This window comes from Neovison vison, chromosome 2, assembly GCF_020171115.1.
Source record: "Neovison vison isolate M4711 chromosome 2, ASM_NN_V1, whole genome shotgun sequence".
Classification (NCBI taxonomy): Eukaryota; Metazoa; Chordata; class Mammalia; order Carnivora; family Mustelidae; genus Neogale; species Neogale vison.
In genome coordinates this window covers 64,826,969-64,843,955 of record NC_058092.1, presented here as the reverse complement: position 1 = coordinate 64,843,955, position 16,987 = coordinate 64,826,969, and the positions used below count along the sequence as shown (strand labels likewise).

The 16,987-nt window shown below is 39.8% G+C and overlaps 1 protein-coding gene across 1 annotated transcript in view; it reads left to right on the top strand.

Annotated features, from left to right (window-relative positions):
* PIGK (phosphatidylinositol glycan anchor biosynthesis class K) overlaps nucleotides 1–8,976 on the top strand; it is a 132,671-nt gene extending 123,695 nt beyond the window's left edge. The window contains exon 11 of the mRNA XM_044238490.1: nucleotides 8,155–8,976. Within this exon, the coding sequence (XP_044094425.1) occupies nucleotides 8,155–8,271 (117 nt within the window). The 3' untranslated portion in view covers nucleotides 8,272–8,976. The remainder of the gene's footprint in view (nucleotides 1–8,154) is intronic.
* The last annotated feature ends 8,011 nt before the right edge of the window (nucleotides 8,977–16,987 follow it).

Sequence of the window (16,987 nt, the reverse complement as noted above, 5' to 3'; positions counted from 1 at the left end):
GATGGAGCCCAACGTCAGGCTTCCTGCTCAATGGAGAGCCTGCCTCTCTCTCTCTTCCTCTGCCCCTCCCACCATTTGTGCTCTCTCACTCTATCTCAAATAAATAAAATCTTTTAAAAAAAATCTAAAACATAGTGGCTTATAGTATCAAATATTTTCTTAGCTTATAATTCTGCAGGTTGACAGGTTAGGCCAAGTTTAACTAAGTAGTTCTGTTCTTGGCTGAGTTCCCTTGTGAGTTTGTGGTCAGTCCTGGGTTGGTTAGCCAGTCTGCTTCTGGGAATTGGCTGGTTCTTTTATGGGGATCCTGAGTTCTTTTCTATATGATGTCTTTTCCTACAGAAGTCTTGCCTAGATTTTTTTTCATCATGGTAGCAGATTTCTGATAAAGCAGAAGCAAGCAAAGCCTTGGAATTAGGACACTTGCTTGTGTTGCATTTTGTCGACCAAAAAATGTCACAAGGCCAGCTGATTCAAGGAGCAAGGATATAAATTCCATTTCTTGGTGAGAGTTGCTATAATGGCACATATTGCAAAGGGCATGGATACAAGGGAAGTACGGAGAATTGGGCCATTTTTTGCCACCAATCTGCCACAATTAGGTGAATGAAGGACTCAAAGATGTGCTTAGGACACTATTTTCCTTGTCAATGTGGATTTTAATTTTGCTCCCTTTTCATCTCAACCTGTTGCCCTTGTATCTTGTGTAATTTTTCTCTTTGTACCATTTTTTAAAAATTTTTCGATTTCTTGGGCATCTTTATTCAAGTCAAGCCAAGTAAAATTTTTCCAAAATTACCTTTTGGTTCTGTATTGCATCTTATTCTGAGATATGTTCTCTGCATCTTCAGGATATTTCTTTCTCGTGTGTGGGAGTATTTTTACTCATAGACTTCTCTGTGTTTTTTCCTTTTTCTTAGAACGCTGTTGGTATGTGCCAACAGAGGGTGTGGATGCTTTTCCCTCTCTACTTCGGTTTGAATGCCTTCTCAGGCCTGCATCTGAAGAATAATCTGTTACACATTTCCTGTGATTGGCAGGCAGTCATCAAATGTAGTTTTGCTAAACTAAACCAGGATCCTCTGCTACCATGCTCACTGTGCATGGTTTGGGGGCACTTTAAGAAGATGAAGTGTATGGAAAAATCTGTTTCTTAACGTGTGCTCCTAAAAGGATTTTTCCCGTATTTTCCCTTCTCTTCAGAGCTTCTCATGTGGATATTGAAACTTCTTAGACACAGTGAACCATTGTCTGTTGCCCTCTATCTTCTGACTCGTTCTTTACTGGGAATTGTATTCAGAGGAATAAAGAGGTTTGCTGTTGGGATAGGAATGAGTTACACTACTCTGGCTGCCTCATAAAGCCACCCTTCTACTTTGTAAACACTATTTCTCTTGAACAGCAGGCAGAAAAAAGGAGAGAGCTCATGTCCCTCTCTCAGTTGACAGATTTACTGTGTTTCACAGAGCAAAGCAATCCTTTGCATTGTGTCCACTAATCAGAAAACCAGGCCACTATTAACTTGTTTGTAGACCTGGTTTCTAGGACTTTGAGATAGTGAAATAATCTGAGGTTTCTCATCAGAGGTTAAATTCATTTTAGTTAGGATGTGCTCTTGTCTTTCTATGCCTTTATATGTATTTTCTGGAGAAGATGGGAAAGGCTGCACTGGAGGATTCTACTTAGATGCCATGTTAAGCTAAGAGTCCAAGTTGTATTTAATTAATAATTTGCCATTTTTTGTTAATCAAAAAATCTAATGACTACATAATAAAAAAATAGCATCTGCAAATAGCCATTTTGAAAGCTGAAATTTGCTTCTGTTAGCCTGTACAGTGTTATACTGTAAAGAGATATAAATTCCATTATAATTTTGGAGTGATCACATTTCATAGTTCTCCATTATTACATTCAAAGGTCTAGCACTTTGTTCTTCTCTCTGGTCCTCTCCTGGGCATCAGTGGTCTAAATATGGGACACATTTTGTTGAAGGACGAGGAGACAATGCCTCCAGAATTCTCTGAGCCAGTCTTTGGAATAATAGATCAAAATAGCTGCCAGGACTAGTCTTGGGAGAAATGATAGTGATTTCCAAAGAAGCTGTAGTTGCCTTCTTCCTGGCAACTGTTTCTGACTAAGTTTCAGATCTAATGGTACAACTGTGACCTCAGGGAATCCATCTCATTGGAAAGTAACCAGAGTTTCTACAGCTGCAGAATTAAGATTGCTATTAACTACATGATTATTATTTCAGTAATCTCTAATGAATCATAGAATTTCAGTGATGTTCACCTTTTTTTTTTTTTTAAGCATGGGTTAGTTTAAATACTATCTGAAAGTTATAGTATTTTTAAACTCTTAAAAGTTCATATTGCCTGAGCTGTTTTAGCACTGAAATTCATTAAATTGGTTTATGGAATAATTGGTTGTATTATATATTATAGCCTATTCTTGTATAGGTAAGAGTTTAATGCCAGATTTTGATAATATTTATTTAAATTTTTTAAGCATTAACCTGTGTGCGTGTGTGTTCTCAAATACCATCTAAATCAGAGATTCCCGGCTATTGGGGAAAATGTGAATCTTGTTTCCCCCCTATTAGGTCAATACTTTTTTTTTTTATTTCTTTTCAGTGTATCAGAATTCATTGTTTATGCACCACACCCAGTGCTCCATGCAATATGTGCCCTCCATAATACCCACCACCAGGCTCACCCAACTTCCACCCCCTGCCCCTTCAAAACCCTCAGATTTTTTTTCAGAGTCCATAGTCTGTCATGGTTCATCTCCTCCTCCAATTTCCCTCAACTCCCTTTTCCTCTCCATTTCCCCATGTCCTCCATGTTATTTCTTATGCTCCACAAATTAGTGAAACCATATGATAATTGACTTTCTCTGCTTGACTTACTTCATTCAGCATAATCTCTTCCAGTCCTGTCCATGTTGATACAAAAGTTGGGGATTCATCCTTTCTGATGGAGGCATAATACTCCATAGTGTATATGGACCACATCTTCCTTATCCATTCATCTGTTGAAGGCATCTTGGTTCTTTCCACAGTTTGGCAACTGTGGCCATTGCTATGAACATTGAGGTACAGATGGCCCTTCTTTTCACTACATCCGTATCTTTGGCGTAAATACCCAGTAGTGCATTTGCAGGGTCACAGGGAATCTATATTTTTAATTTCTTAAGGAATCTCTACACTGTTCTCCAAAGTGGCTGCACCAACTTGCATTCCCACCATCAGTGTAAGAGGGTTCCCCTTTCTCCATATCCTCTCCAACACATGTTGTTTCCTGTCTTGTTAATTTTGGCCATTCTAAGTGGTGTAAGGTGGTATCTCAATGTGGTTTTGATTTGAATCTCCCTGATGGCTATTGAGATGAACATTTTTTCATGTGCCTGATAGCCATTTGTATGTCTTCATTGGAGAAGTGTCTGTTCATGTCTTCTGCCCATTTTTTGACATGATTATCTGTTTTGTGTGTGTTGAGTTTGCGTTCTTTATAGATCCTGGATATCAGCCTTTTGTCTGTACTGTCATTTGCAAATATCTTCTCCCATTCCGTGGGTTGCCTCTTTGTTTTGTTGACTGTTTCCTTTGCTGTGCAGAAGCTTTTGATCTTGATGAAGTCCCAAAAATTTGTTTTCGCTTTTGTTTCCTTTGCCTTTGGAGACATATCTTGAAAGAAGTTGCTGTGGCTGATATCAAAGAGGCTACTGCCTATGTTCTCCTCTATGATTCTGATGGATTCCTATTTCACGTTGAGGTCTTTTATCCATTTCAAGTTTATCTTTGTGTATGGTGTAAGAGAATGGTCAAGTTTCATTCTTCTGCATATAGCTGTCCAATTTTCCCAGTACCATTTATTGAAGAGACTGTCAAAGAAGACACAAAAAGATGGAAGACCATTCCATGCTCATGGATTGGAAGAATAAACATCATTAAAATGTCTATACTACCTAGAGCAATCTATACTTTTAATGCCATTCTGATCAAAATTCCACCAGTATTTTTTTTAAAGATTTTATTTATTTATTTATTTGACAGAGAGAGAGAGAGATCGTAAATAGGCAGAGAGGCAGAGGGAGAGAGGGGGAAGCAGACTCCCTGCTAAGCAGAGAGCCAGATGTGGGGCTCGATCTCAGGACCCTGAGATCATGACCTGAGCTGAAGGCAGAGGCTTAACCCACTGAGCCACCCAGGAACCCCTCCTCCAGTATTTTTCAAAGAGCTGGAGCAAACAATCCTAAAATTTGTATGGAATCAGAAGAGACCCCCAATTGCTAAGGAAATGCTGAAAAAGAAAAACAAAACTGGCGGCATCACGTTGCCTGATTTCAAGCTTTACTACAAAGCTATGATCACCAAGACAGCATGGTACTGGCATAAAAACAGACACATAGACCAGTGGAACAGAGTAGAGAACCAGATATGGACCCTCAACTCTATGGTCAAGAATCTTCGACAAAGCCGGAAAAAATATACAGTAGGTCAATACTCTTAAACTGAATTTCCAGGGAACATCTTCAAACTATTGTATAAAGATGTGCTTCTATTAATAACTAATAATGACAATCTTTTCCCCATTTATGGAAAAATAATTTTTGATTTAGCTTTTTCATCCTTTTGGCATTGGCTATAATTTGTCTGAATAACAGAAAATAAACATGACAAAAACCAGGTGCAGTGTAACTAATGTTTAGTTCACTCACTTGTTTTTCATTGTCACATGCTTGTGATATCTACCTTCCCTATCTTTAATATAACTGTGCTTTATAGTAATCTAAATATTATAATCTTTATATTAATCTGTATTTTCTACTGGAATTAAATTAAGATTTTTCATAGTGTGTCACTAATCTTTTCCATCTGAAATGCCACTGGACTTACCATCTTGTAAGATACTAGAAGGAAAGAACCTCCGTCATCATCGTCATTTCACATGTGATCAGAGCCATTTCAGAGTTTTGCATAGAAAGTAATATGAGGAAGAATTGCATTACGATATTTTTGGTGTTTGGGGAGTTTTCTGGAAGGAATGAGAATAGACTTAGGGTGGCACATAGCCACTGTAAACAATACTGTCAGTTGTATTTAAATTATGTGGTTGATTAAAAACTGCATTATGATATGGAAATAGTAAGGTGGATTTCTCTCCTATTAGTTTGACTAGTTAATTTTGAATTTATACAAACATCAGATTGTTGCAGATATTGCTTCTCATAATTAACAAACACAAAAGAAAGTTATCTAAAAAGTATTTTGAGTTTCAAATCATCACTTTTCTAGGTAGGAACAGGTAGTTATAGACTACACTTTCAGAAAACACATCATTGATGTAATTGTGCATTCATTCATTCCCAGGAGGTCTGTGTTACTATGCCCATTTTATAGATTCAGAAATTAACAGTGACGAAGTGGCCTGACAGGTAACATGGGCTTTGAGTGTTAAAACTAACCTTTGAAACCAAAGCAGTTGATTCTAAATCCAATGCTCTTTGAACCACACCACACCGAACCCTTATTTTTAAATTATTTATTTAATTGTTTAAATTACAAAAGTAATGTGTGCTTGAAACTAACAATTCCTATATGGATACATATGAGGCTTTTATTAATATTACAAATATGTATACGTATTATACAAATATATATTTGCGTGCTCGCTTCGGCAGCACATATACAAATATATATTTGTATTTTAGGACAGTGTGTCTAGCAGCAATATGATTGATAGATGGAAAAGAGAAGGCATCTTGGAGGAAGAGAAGCTAGTTAGGACACTATTTCAGTGACCCTGACAAGAAATGATAAGAACTAGAACTAAGATAGTGGCAGTGGCAATAGAAAACTTAGAAAGGACAGACATGATAGTTAGAAAACCTGCAAGAATTGGGAACTCATGAAGTGGGAAGGTCTGAGAATTGGGGAAGCTAGGAATGACTTCCAGCTTTATCACTTTGGTAATATGCCACTGATATGGATGCAGGGATGGAAAACAGGAAAGATGTCTGTTAATTGTACATAAACCTAGGATTTTAGCATATAGTTCCATGTTAGTGATACAAATCTGGGAGTCATAAGCTTGCTGACAGAGGTCAAAACCAGGGTACACTTGTCACCCAGGGAGATTATATAAAGGGAGAGAATAAATGGGCGAGGGCAGAGCTCTAGATACCCTTAGCATTTAAGGAGCAAAGAAGACTGAAAATGAATGGTTAGAGAAAAAGAGGAAAAATCTGGAGAGAGTACCACTGAAGCCAAGAGAGGAGAATTTCAGAAGAGAAGGAAGAAGTTGCAGAAAGATAACCTAATTGAAAACCAGGCATTTCCATAGATAACTTCTCCATTTATAAAATTAAAAGAAAAATAGTTTCATTGTATCAAAATATTCTTTTGAATTCTTTTAGTGGGTTTATAATGTTGTATACTTTAGGCAACTATCAGCTATTTTAAAGCATAGATTATAAATAACTATAGAATGTGGCAGGATATTACTAGTATGGCCCTTACCAATGAATTCTGGTTGATTTGACTTGATTTGTTTTATATTTAAGCTTGCCTGCCTGCCTCCTGCCTTCTTTCCTTCCCTCTCTTCCTTCCTGCCTGCCTGCCTGCCTTCTTTCCTCTTGTAATGTGATGAGTTTAGGATTGAATAAAGAATGCTAAACCAAACTATAACATGCAGATACCTCTAAGAGATTTATGAACCTTCCTTGGCTAGTTTACATGGTCACTAAAGAAAATTTTAGATTACAGTTTCTCTTCACTCAGTTCTACTCTAAAACATGATTCTAGGGATGCTTAGGTGGTGCAGTCAGTTAAGCAACCGACTCGGGTTCAGCTTGGGTCACAATCTCAGGTTGTGGGATCGAGCTCTTTCTTAAAGGGCTCCATGCTCAGCACCATGGAGTCTGCTTAGGTTTCTCTTTCTCCCTCTACCATCCCCCACCGATATCACACACTCTCTCTCTCTCAAATAAATATATCTTTAAAAATATGTATGATTCTTGGGGGGTGCCTGGGTGGCTCAGTGGGTTTTAACCTAAAGCCTCTGCTTTCGGCTCAGGTCATGATCTCAGGGTCCTGAGATCGAGCCCCACATCTGGCTCTCTGCTCAGCAGGGAGCCTGCTTCCCCCTCTCTCCCTCTGCCTCTCTGCCTATTTACAATCTCTCTCTCTGTCAAATAAATAAATAAAATCTTTAAAAAAAAGTGTATGATTCTCATAGCATAACTGTCCTTACAATCTTTAGTTTAGGAAGTAAACCTCATAAAAAGATGATAGTTGCAGACCTCCCAATTTCAGGGACATAATGTAGCTGTTGCAATGACAACTAAATGGAGAGGACTGGTCTGCCTTTCCTTGCTGGACAAAGAAATACACAAGACACTTGGCTGGGTGTTGAGAGGTAGGGAATAGACAAGGGAATATAAAATGGACTCAGCCAAACTTTTCCCCCTGGAAGTTTGCAGGGAGATAACTGATAAACATAATTATATTACTAGATAAGAGAGTAGAAGGAGCTACACATTCAAAGAAAAGAATATATCAGGTGTGAAAACCTGAAGGGGTTGGCATTTCAGTTGGTGAGTTTCAGGTAGGCAGAGTGGAGAAGGAACATTGTGTCAAGGGCTTAACATGACCAAAGGTATGGACCCCCAAACAAGTATTTGTTGAATAGCAGAACAAATGGAATTGGATAACATTTGTTTTTCCACTGACTTAATGAGTATAGTATATGTGTGTCTCCTGTGTGCCAGGCACCGTGGCAGGTGGATGCTGGGAATACAAGCAAGATGGCCCTCATAGAGCTACAGTCTAGTGGGAGAGACAGACAAAACCAACAAACTAATGAGTATATAAATTCAAAGTGCAAAGGACTAGTAGGCTATGGAAGAGAAATGTTTGGCTGGGTAATCAAGGAAGCCTCTTTGAAGAAACAAAATGGCATCTGAAACTGACCTTCATAAGAACCACGTTGAACTATTTACCCAGTTAGAAGCTTTTGTTGTTGTTGCTGTTCTAATACATTTAATTTGGTTAAATTACTCCCCCTTCAAACATAGGCTGTGAAATTTCTGTCTTCCATCAGTATTTGTTTGACCCAATATTGTTAAGTTCACCATGTCCTCTTTGTTTTGCAGAAACCAAAGCTGAAAGATTGGCATCCTCCTGGGGGTTTTATTCTGGGATTGTGGGCACTCATTATAATGGTTTTCTTCAAAACATATGGAATCAAGCATATGAAGTTCATTTTCTAGATGTGTGAAGAAGACGGCATAGAAGACTGCAACCTTGGATAAAATTTTACGTCATTATGCTTTTTAAAAAATACATTGTTCTTGTGTGAATTGGGCAAAAAGTATAGGGGAACTAAATTTGAATGAACTATTTTATAACTTAAAGAAAAACAACTGTTAATGCAGGTGCTTAGTGGCACTAATTATACTTTTTTGTTGTTGTGCATGTTATTAAAAAGATTGGACAAAGATCAGAGTATATTTAATGGCTGTTTTTGAAAATAAAAATTTTCCCTATCTTACCCCCTTTTCATTTGGAAAAGAAGAAAATGTGAAGACATTTAAATTCTCATTAGCAGAGGTAATTCCTGTCAGGATTTTTGTGTGTGTTCTCCTAGTCTCTTTTTTCTGTGTACATATTTCTTTCCTAAATAGAGATCGTATAGAATATTTCATTCTGTAATTTTACTTTTCATTTTACAATATGTTATCAACCCTTCCCCTCTCCTTGGACATTTTTCAGAACACATTGTGAATAGTTGCACAGTATGCATTTTATGAATGTATAGTAAGTTATTTAACACTCTTCTGTTGTTGGAGCTACTTACCTTGTTCTCAGAATCTTCCTTTGGTTCATTCTTCAGTGTGTTAGTATTTTACTCTGAGCCACTCATAGAATTCTGCAGCTTTAATTATATGTAAATATTAAAAAAATGAGCTCCTTTACTGAAGTCTTCAGAACCTTATTTGCTGTCAGTTTTCTGGAAAATATAAGACCTTTGAGAATTTCATATTATTGACTACACAAGAGAAACAGATCCCATCATTTTTAATTTCTAAGCATTCATTGATCCTCAAGAGTTGATTACATCCTCTACAGTTTCCATATTGAAAGAGACACTGTTTCTTTTTGTTTAAGGTAAGCCTTGTTCACTGGCTGGGTCTATACTTTTCCTGAGATAATCTCATAGAGTGGATGACTGTCTGGAAAGTTCACATGTAGGGCCCTATCTTCATGTTTGATGCATCACTTAAGGCAGGAAAGACCTTTCTGCTCTCTGACATCACCTTTTTTTTTTTTTTTTTTAAGCCAATTAGCCATCTTCCTATCTTTCTCATCACTGGCAGTAGTGTTGCGATTGTGTTTCACCATCAGCCCCAGATACTGGGGTTTTTTTTGTTGTTTGTTTGTTTGTTTGTTTTTTGCATATAGAGTGAAAAAAACCATGAAAGTTAAGTATTCATGTCCTACAAGATACCTTTTTGTATTTTTTTAACCTTTTTATATTTTATGTTTTTTCTAAGAATTTACGTGTTAATCTTTATTCATTACAAAGTTCTGATTTGTAATTATAGGTAACATTAAGAAGACAACTCTTCCTCCACAATAAAACCTCCTAAAATTAATATTCCATAGGATTTGTTTTCCTTTTAACACTTAAAATATTACCCTTTAATTACATGCAAAATGGTCATACTTTTCATAGGCAAAGAATTAACTATGAACTGTCAGGTTAGAACAAATGATATTAAGGCTTTTTGCCAGCTATGACTCTTCATTTGAATTGATCTTTTTATTGGTGTACTAGATAAATTCAAATATTTTATCTGAATGAATGGAGAGGGATTCTTCTGTACAGAGGGAAAAACAAGCTTACTATTGACTAGCCAGATCATAGTAGCACTAAGAGACGGAAAAGGTTGACCATAGAACCCTGCAGACGCTTACACGAGGTCATGAACATTAGGGTGAGGCGGAGCTATTTAGCGTCAAAAGGAAATATGATTGATCTTGAGCTGAAGTAATTTAGTCTGAATATAATGAAACGTACCCTGATGGCAAGGAGAGGCTGTAGAGGTGCCCTTCTTAGTTAAAACCAAACTGGGAAAAGTAATACTGGATATAATATACAGGATTAATTTTGTCAAGGCAGTTTCAAAGGGCAGTTATTTCTCTTTCTGTTTCATTATTGAATTTTTAAAATACAGTTAAAGCAGAAAGCTTAAACAATGTTAAATGTTCAGCTCATAACCATAATCTTTTTACATAAAGTATACTCTGCTTTCAATAATAAGTAAATCCTCTGCATGTGGTAAGTGGGTAATATTGTAAGTGCAATTAAATAGTCCAGACTTTAAATTATACCATAAAAGCGCATCCTTAAATATATTCTGGAGTCACAAAATGCTGAACGACGGAAAGGGGTTTTCTTTTTGCCTTTTTCACAGTGTTGTTGTGAGGATCAGATGAGATAATGTTATGACTAAACACTTCGGAAATTGTAAATATGTGGTGGTGCTGTTTTCCTTATTTTGGCTTAGGAAGATATCAACAGGGAAGTTTAATGATGCCGCTGTCCCTTGTTCTGCTGCACGCACATACCTGTGTAAGCTACTTAGCTTGCTGTTTGTTCTCTGGTGTTCTTTTTCTCCCCCCGCCATGGTGTCCTTCAGGGAGACAAAGAATATAGATAAATGGGTCCTGGCAGACCTGGCCTGACCTTTTAGGGGAGGGACGGGATATAATGATGCCATTCGGCAAAGGCAGCCTGCGGGAGAAAAAAGAAACCAAATGATGTGGATTTTAAAATTATGAAAGGCATTCATTTGCAGTTTATGAAAGGGAAATGTAGTTTGGATGCAAAGCTGATTAAATTGGATCAAGAAAAATTGGAATTAAGTACATAAAATAATGCATGCATTTATGGTTTCAATTTTTATATATCCTCAGCTAGTTGAAAATGATGTTTCCCACAACAAGCATAACTCAGCTTGTTTCTGCTTACTGAGTATTTTCTACTATGGTATATGTTGATAGCATTTCTTCCATTATGTATGTTGTATAGCAGAGTTACAGTTACTGTGGGAATCATAATTTGAAATTTTGACTTGCGTGTTTCTGGAATCTTTACAACAAATGTTGCATTAACATAGAACTTTTTCCATTGATTTTTACCAAAATTAAATCCATCTGTAGCAGTTTCCATTTTAACTTGTGAAAGAAATATTTTACAAACATACCACAAGGTATGGCTATAAAATAATGAGATCAGTATCCATTTTGGCTTATGAAATCAGCCTCATTACCTCATTGTGGCATCTTTTACCCGAGGGCATTTACCACAAAGTTAGTTCTCCAGGATCGCTGTTCTCCCCATCTGCGCATGTCCTTGCTGTGTAAATACGAAAGTCTTTCCATTCATGGACAATACACTGTGGTAATACCCAGTCTTTTTTTGCTCAGTGCAAACATGTTTCTGTTTTGGGAATGTGCTGTAAAATGTTTGGTTTCTTCTAACTGTGGAGACCCTTGAATATGGGATTGATGTAGTTGAAGTTGTGACCAAGACACCAGTTATTAAAAATTCACTTACTTCAAACAGAGCAAGGTCATAAAAAGGGGCTTACTGTTTGGGCTGCTTGCTGCCTCAGAGTCCTCAGAGGACTTCCACATTTGCCCGTGGAATACCCAGTCACAGGGTCTCCCGGGTGAGGCTCATGTGATGGGACTCATGTTCCTAGGATCTGACCTCTTCCGACTGCGGAAGTGCCAGCCGCTGACTGCACCACAGCTTCAGCGACAGCTGGCAGGACAAATGTGGAGCACTTTCCTAGCTGTCATTAAATCAGGTCATAAATGAAAAGCACCTCATAGAGTGCCTAACACAGGAAAATTTTACCCCTCTGTTCTTTGCTGGCCAGGACTCTCTACCTAGCCCTTGTTTTTAACCTCCACTCAGGGCCAGGGGTCACTCATTCTAAAGAACACTAGCCATGGTGCTCCCAGACTCCTATTCCTTCTCTTCTCCGAGCCTCAGTGTTTCGTGTGTTTAACTCCCTCTGTGGTCTGTCCACTTTGTTAGAAATACATCTTTAACATGATTGAATGGACATGATTGAATGGACTTGAATGGACACCCTAGGATCTGGATGTCTGGATAATAATCCAGTCCAAAGTTTCCTGATGTTCCTCCATCCCAGTGGTTACTGCATTTCCAGGAGACATCCTCCTCTACCCGCTTCCTCCACCCCATGTGAGTTGGGAAATTTTAAGTTTCAAAAGACAGAAACCCAACAAGAACAAATCTACACAGAGAAGGGAATTTGATGGAAGGACCTTAGAATACCACATTAGGGGGGTCTGGCCTGGGCTTCAGCAGGGACTGGAACGGCACCTGATTTTATTCTCTGCATTTCTTCCTCCCTCCCAGAGACTGGCTTTCTCACATGGCTGGAAACACCAGAGCCTTATGCCCTATACTTCACCACAAGAGAGAGGAATATTACTCTCTTCCTTTATTTCTATTTAAAAGGCTTGTGGCAGAACAGACTAACCCTGCCGGCATCAAGTGTTCACTTGGCCAGCAGGTCAGGGTCCTGGAAGCACATCAGGACGTGTGGTGGCATACCCCCATCTGTTAGGGCCTCTCCCAGAGAAGGGAGAGCGCTCAGGAGCCGGGTGGTCACCCGTACCGCTGCTCCCGCTAGCTTGCCCTTCATGCGTGGTCCGAGGAGCTTGTTTGGAAATGCAGAACGTCAGGCCCCACTGCAGGCCCACTGAGCCAGAATCTGCATTTTAACAAGGTCCCCAAGGAAATTCTTGTGCACATGGAAGGAGGAGAAGCACGCTGATCGACTTTATCCTCCTAGACTAAACAACCCAACTTCATCCTGAAAGGAGACTGAAAGATAGCAAATGCTTGTAAAACAACAGCCACGGGAGCAGATTTTATGGGTTGGCTTCTCAGCATTATCACTGACTTTTAGTCGGACCTTTTAAGACAGCAGCGCTCTCATTCTCTGCTTTTTTTCTTCTGAGCCCTTTCCAGAATGTTTAATGGTTGAACAGGCATCTAATGAGCACTTACTGTATGTTGTCTATACAAATTCTTTGACACTCCTTCCCTCAAGGAGTGGAGCCAAAAGCCCCTCCCCTGAATATGAGCTGGCCTTACTGACTTAACTCTAATAAACAGAATGTGGCAGAACGATACCAAATGACTTACAAAGCCAAATCATAAAAGGTGATCTAGCATCTGCCTGACTCCTTTTCCTCAGGGCTTTCACTGTTGGAACCCAGTGACCATCGCCTGCGGAAGCCCAGGCCACAAGGAGGGGCCCGTGCATGTGTATTGGGCCAATAGCCCTGGTTGGGTCCCAGCTAGTGGCCAGCAGGAGGCTCTGGGGATACAGGGGACACAATCTGTAGAGGCTTCCTGACTGCAACCGCTGGAGAGACTGACCCCAAGTGAGAACCACCTAGTGGATCACCAGAACTGTGAGATAATAATTTTGGGGGAAAAACTATTTTGTTCCACGTTTAGTATGGTTTGTTGTACAGGGACTGTCGCTAAAACACTGTGTTAATGTGTTACCCACTCTGGCAGACACTATGAGGGATGCAAAGAAACAGGGCTCTTTTTTTAAGAGTTACAAATTAATTCTTGAAAGACTCACATGAAGAGATGAAGTAACTACATAGCAGATGGCAAGTGCCCTTAAAGAGGTATAGAGTAGACATTTAAGAAAAACTTCCATTTGTAATTGATACATACATATGTTATGAATATTGTTTACTTCCAGGGGAAGGGGCAGAGAAGACTTCAAGATAGAAGTGAAATCTGACAAAGCAATTAGATTTCTCTATTTCTTTCCCCTTCCATTTCCCGCCACTGCTCTTTCAAAACCAGAGATTTTCTTCAATCCTGTCCCACTTACTCAGACTTTCCGGTCACTGGACTATTTTGATTTGTACTCTGAAAAGGAAATTGAGGGAAGGTGACCAGCTTAAATTCCTTCTCTACTGCCTGCAAATGGACCTCTGCTTCCCCCCCATCCCATCCCATTCCACCGCTCTTTGGGCTTGGAGACTGAGTCTCCCGGGATAGTGCTTTACTAACAAACGCTCCTCTCGTTACCCTGCAGTCAGTCTTCCTTTGCATGCACGTGATTTACCTCATGTTTTATGAGATATTCAAGATTTCTCATCTTAAAAACTCAAAATCCTATGTTTCCTTTTAAATGCAAATATAGAAATGCTATGGAATATAGAGTTCTTCTCTACTTCATTTCATAGCCTATTATTTTGAGTGAATGGGTGACATTCACCGACTTGACTTCCCTGCCCTGCATTTGTTTGTGAACCTTTCCATGAACCTGGCTTCTGCTTCCACCACTGCCCTGAAACTCCTTTCTTTACTGATATCAATGATCTCTCAATTTGCCAAATCTGGTGGAATTTTTCTGCCTTTACCTTTCTTTTCTCTACTTATTATATAACAGTTGTTGATTACTTCCTCCTCTGCCTCCACAGTACTGCTCCTCCTGGTGCCCCCCCCCGCCCCCGCCGAGTTTTCTTCACTCCGCCTCTCCTTTTCGGTCTTTGACATTCCACAGTAGCCTTTCTGCAGAGTTCTGCCCTCAGACTCTTCAGATTCAGCACTGTCCCTGCATACTTTCATCCCCATCTGTGGTTTCCGCTGTTACCTCCACGTCACTAGCAGCCAAATTTCTCCACCTTGGCATCTCCCAGAGTTCCAGAAATGCCCTTTTCTACTGGAAATCCCCACAGGAATCTCAAACTCAGTAGAACCCAAACTGAGTTTATAATCTCTCATAATCACCTCACTACACGGCTCTTCTCCATCTCTTTTTCTCAGTTTAGATTCGGAATCCTCTCGGAATAGGGGCAGGTTATAAGGATATCTGTGTCCCATGTAAGTGCTCACGAAAGCATGTACTGCGGTGGTGGCTCTTAGTAGTCAGGTGGGCAAAATGACATTTTCTGTGGATGTCGGTTAGCCTTTTATCCCAGTGCTTGCTCAGCGAGCCCATGATGGCTGGGGGTGGGGGTGGGGGAGTGGTTATGGTGGCCAGGAGGGAGACTATGGGCTCAACCGAATTGTGTCTAGTTTACCAATAGCAGAGATGTACATTAAACCCAAACACTAGGGCGCCTGGGTGGCTCAGTGGTTTAAGCTGCTGCCTTCGGCTCAGGTCATGATCTCGGGGTCCTGGGATCGAGTCCCACGTCGGGCTCTCTGCTTGGCAGGGAGCCTGCTTCCTCCTCTCTCTCTCTGCCTACTTGTGATCTCTCTCTCTGTCAAATAAATAAATAAAAATCTTTAAGAAAAAAAAAAAACACACTAATTGGTGCTTCCCATTCCCCAGGTAACAGGTAATAGGTTGATCATATTGACCACCACAGAGTGGGCAGAGATTCATCCACACTGAAACAGACACATATATTGAGTATGAATTTGCATTCTCTGCTCTTAAAGCTTCTGCCAGCATCACCATCAATAGATTCACAGAGATCGTTATCTAGCATCATCGTATCATTCTGCACAGTTCTGGGTCTGAGCAAGGAACTCATTTCACAGCAAAGATGTGCATCCGTGGACATACGACCACGGGATTACCTGAACTTACACATAGCCCATAACCTGAGAGTGGCTGGTTTTATCCCCACCCAGAGACAGCACTTCCAAAAGCAGGGGCTTCTGTTTGCCGGAGTGCAATACAGGCTTTGAATCAGAGGCCACGACGTGGCATTATTTCACCCGTGGCCAGTTCTGGGAACAAGGAGTAGAAAGGGGAGCCGCTCTTCTCACTCTTACACCTAATAATCCATGCACGGAATCTTTGCTTCCTGTCCTGCCAACTTCGAGCCTTGCTAGTATGGAGCTTTTATCCCTGAAGGGAGGAATGCTTTCACCCAGGGGACACCACCGTGGTTCCATTAATTTTGAAGAGAAGACTGCCACCAGGCCATTCTGGGCCCTGATATCACTGAACATGCCAAAAATAAAGGGTTTCTACACTGGCTGGAGTGATGGAGGCCAATTACTAAAGGGAAATGGAGTAGCTGTTACACACTGAGGACAAGGGAGTCTATGTGGCAAACGGATCTCTTTGGGGGTGCTCCTTACTAGTTCCATATCCAATAGCAAACATTAATGGAAAACTATGACAATCCTATGGAAAACTATGACAATCCAAAACTACGACCACCAACAACAAAAACAAGGCAGGAGGACTGAGGACTCAGGTGTCTGAATGAAGGTGTGGGCCCCTCCACCAGGTCAAGAACCGACTGATTCAGCTTCTGGCCGAGAACAAAGGAAATAAATAGGTAGAAGAACATAGGAAGCCATAGATAGCAGCAATAGCCCATAGCCAGCTACTGAAAGGAGAATTTTGTAATAGCTTTATGGATCTCCTCTTTGCCCTTTATATGTTCATATGTGCATGCTATTTCTCTTTCCCCATTTTTATTTTATGCAAGTTAGTGGTGCTTAACTTTATATTTATTTAGGTATTTTTATTTAGGTATTTATTTAGGTATTTATTTAGGTAGGAAAATATTCAGTGGGACTGAGGGAATTTAGGGGGTAATTAATAAAGCCAGTAGTGCATACAGTACCATTTCTGGCTGTGCATCTCCTTATTTTGGTGAAAGGTGAGAATGTCTTCCCTTGGACAAGGAACAGCATCTTGTTAGATGGAAATATCTAGTTGCATCATTGTTGTACAGGTCTCAAGTGTGTGTTGAAAAGTGAATGCAGAAATTAAGTAGCCAAAGGGGTATACTGGTCCAACTATCAATTCGTTGTCTCTTAGCTCCAAATCCACTCATTATCACCGGTGATAATGTTGCTGAATGAAGCCTTAAGAATTTCTTTTGTAGGGACGCCTGGGTGGCTCAGTGGGTTAAAGCCTCTGCCTTCGGCTCAGG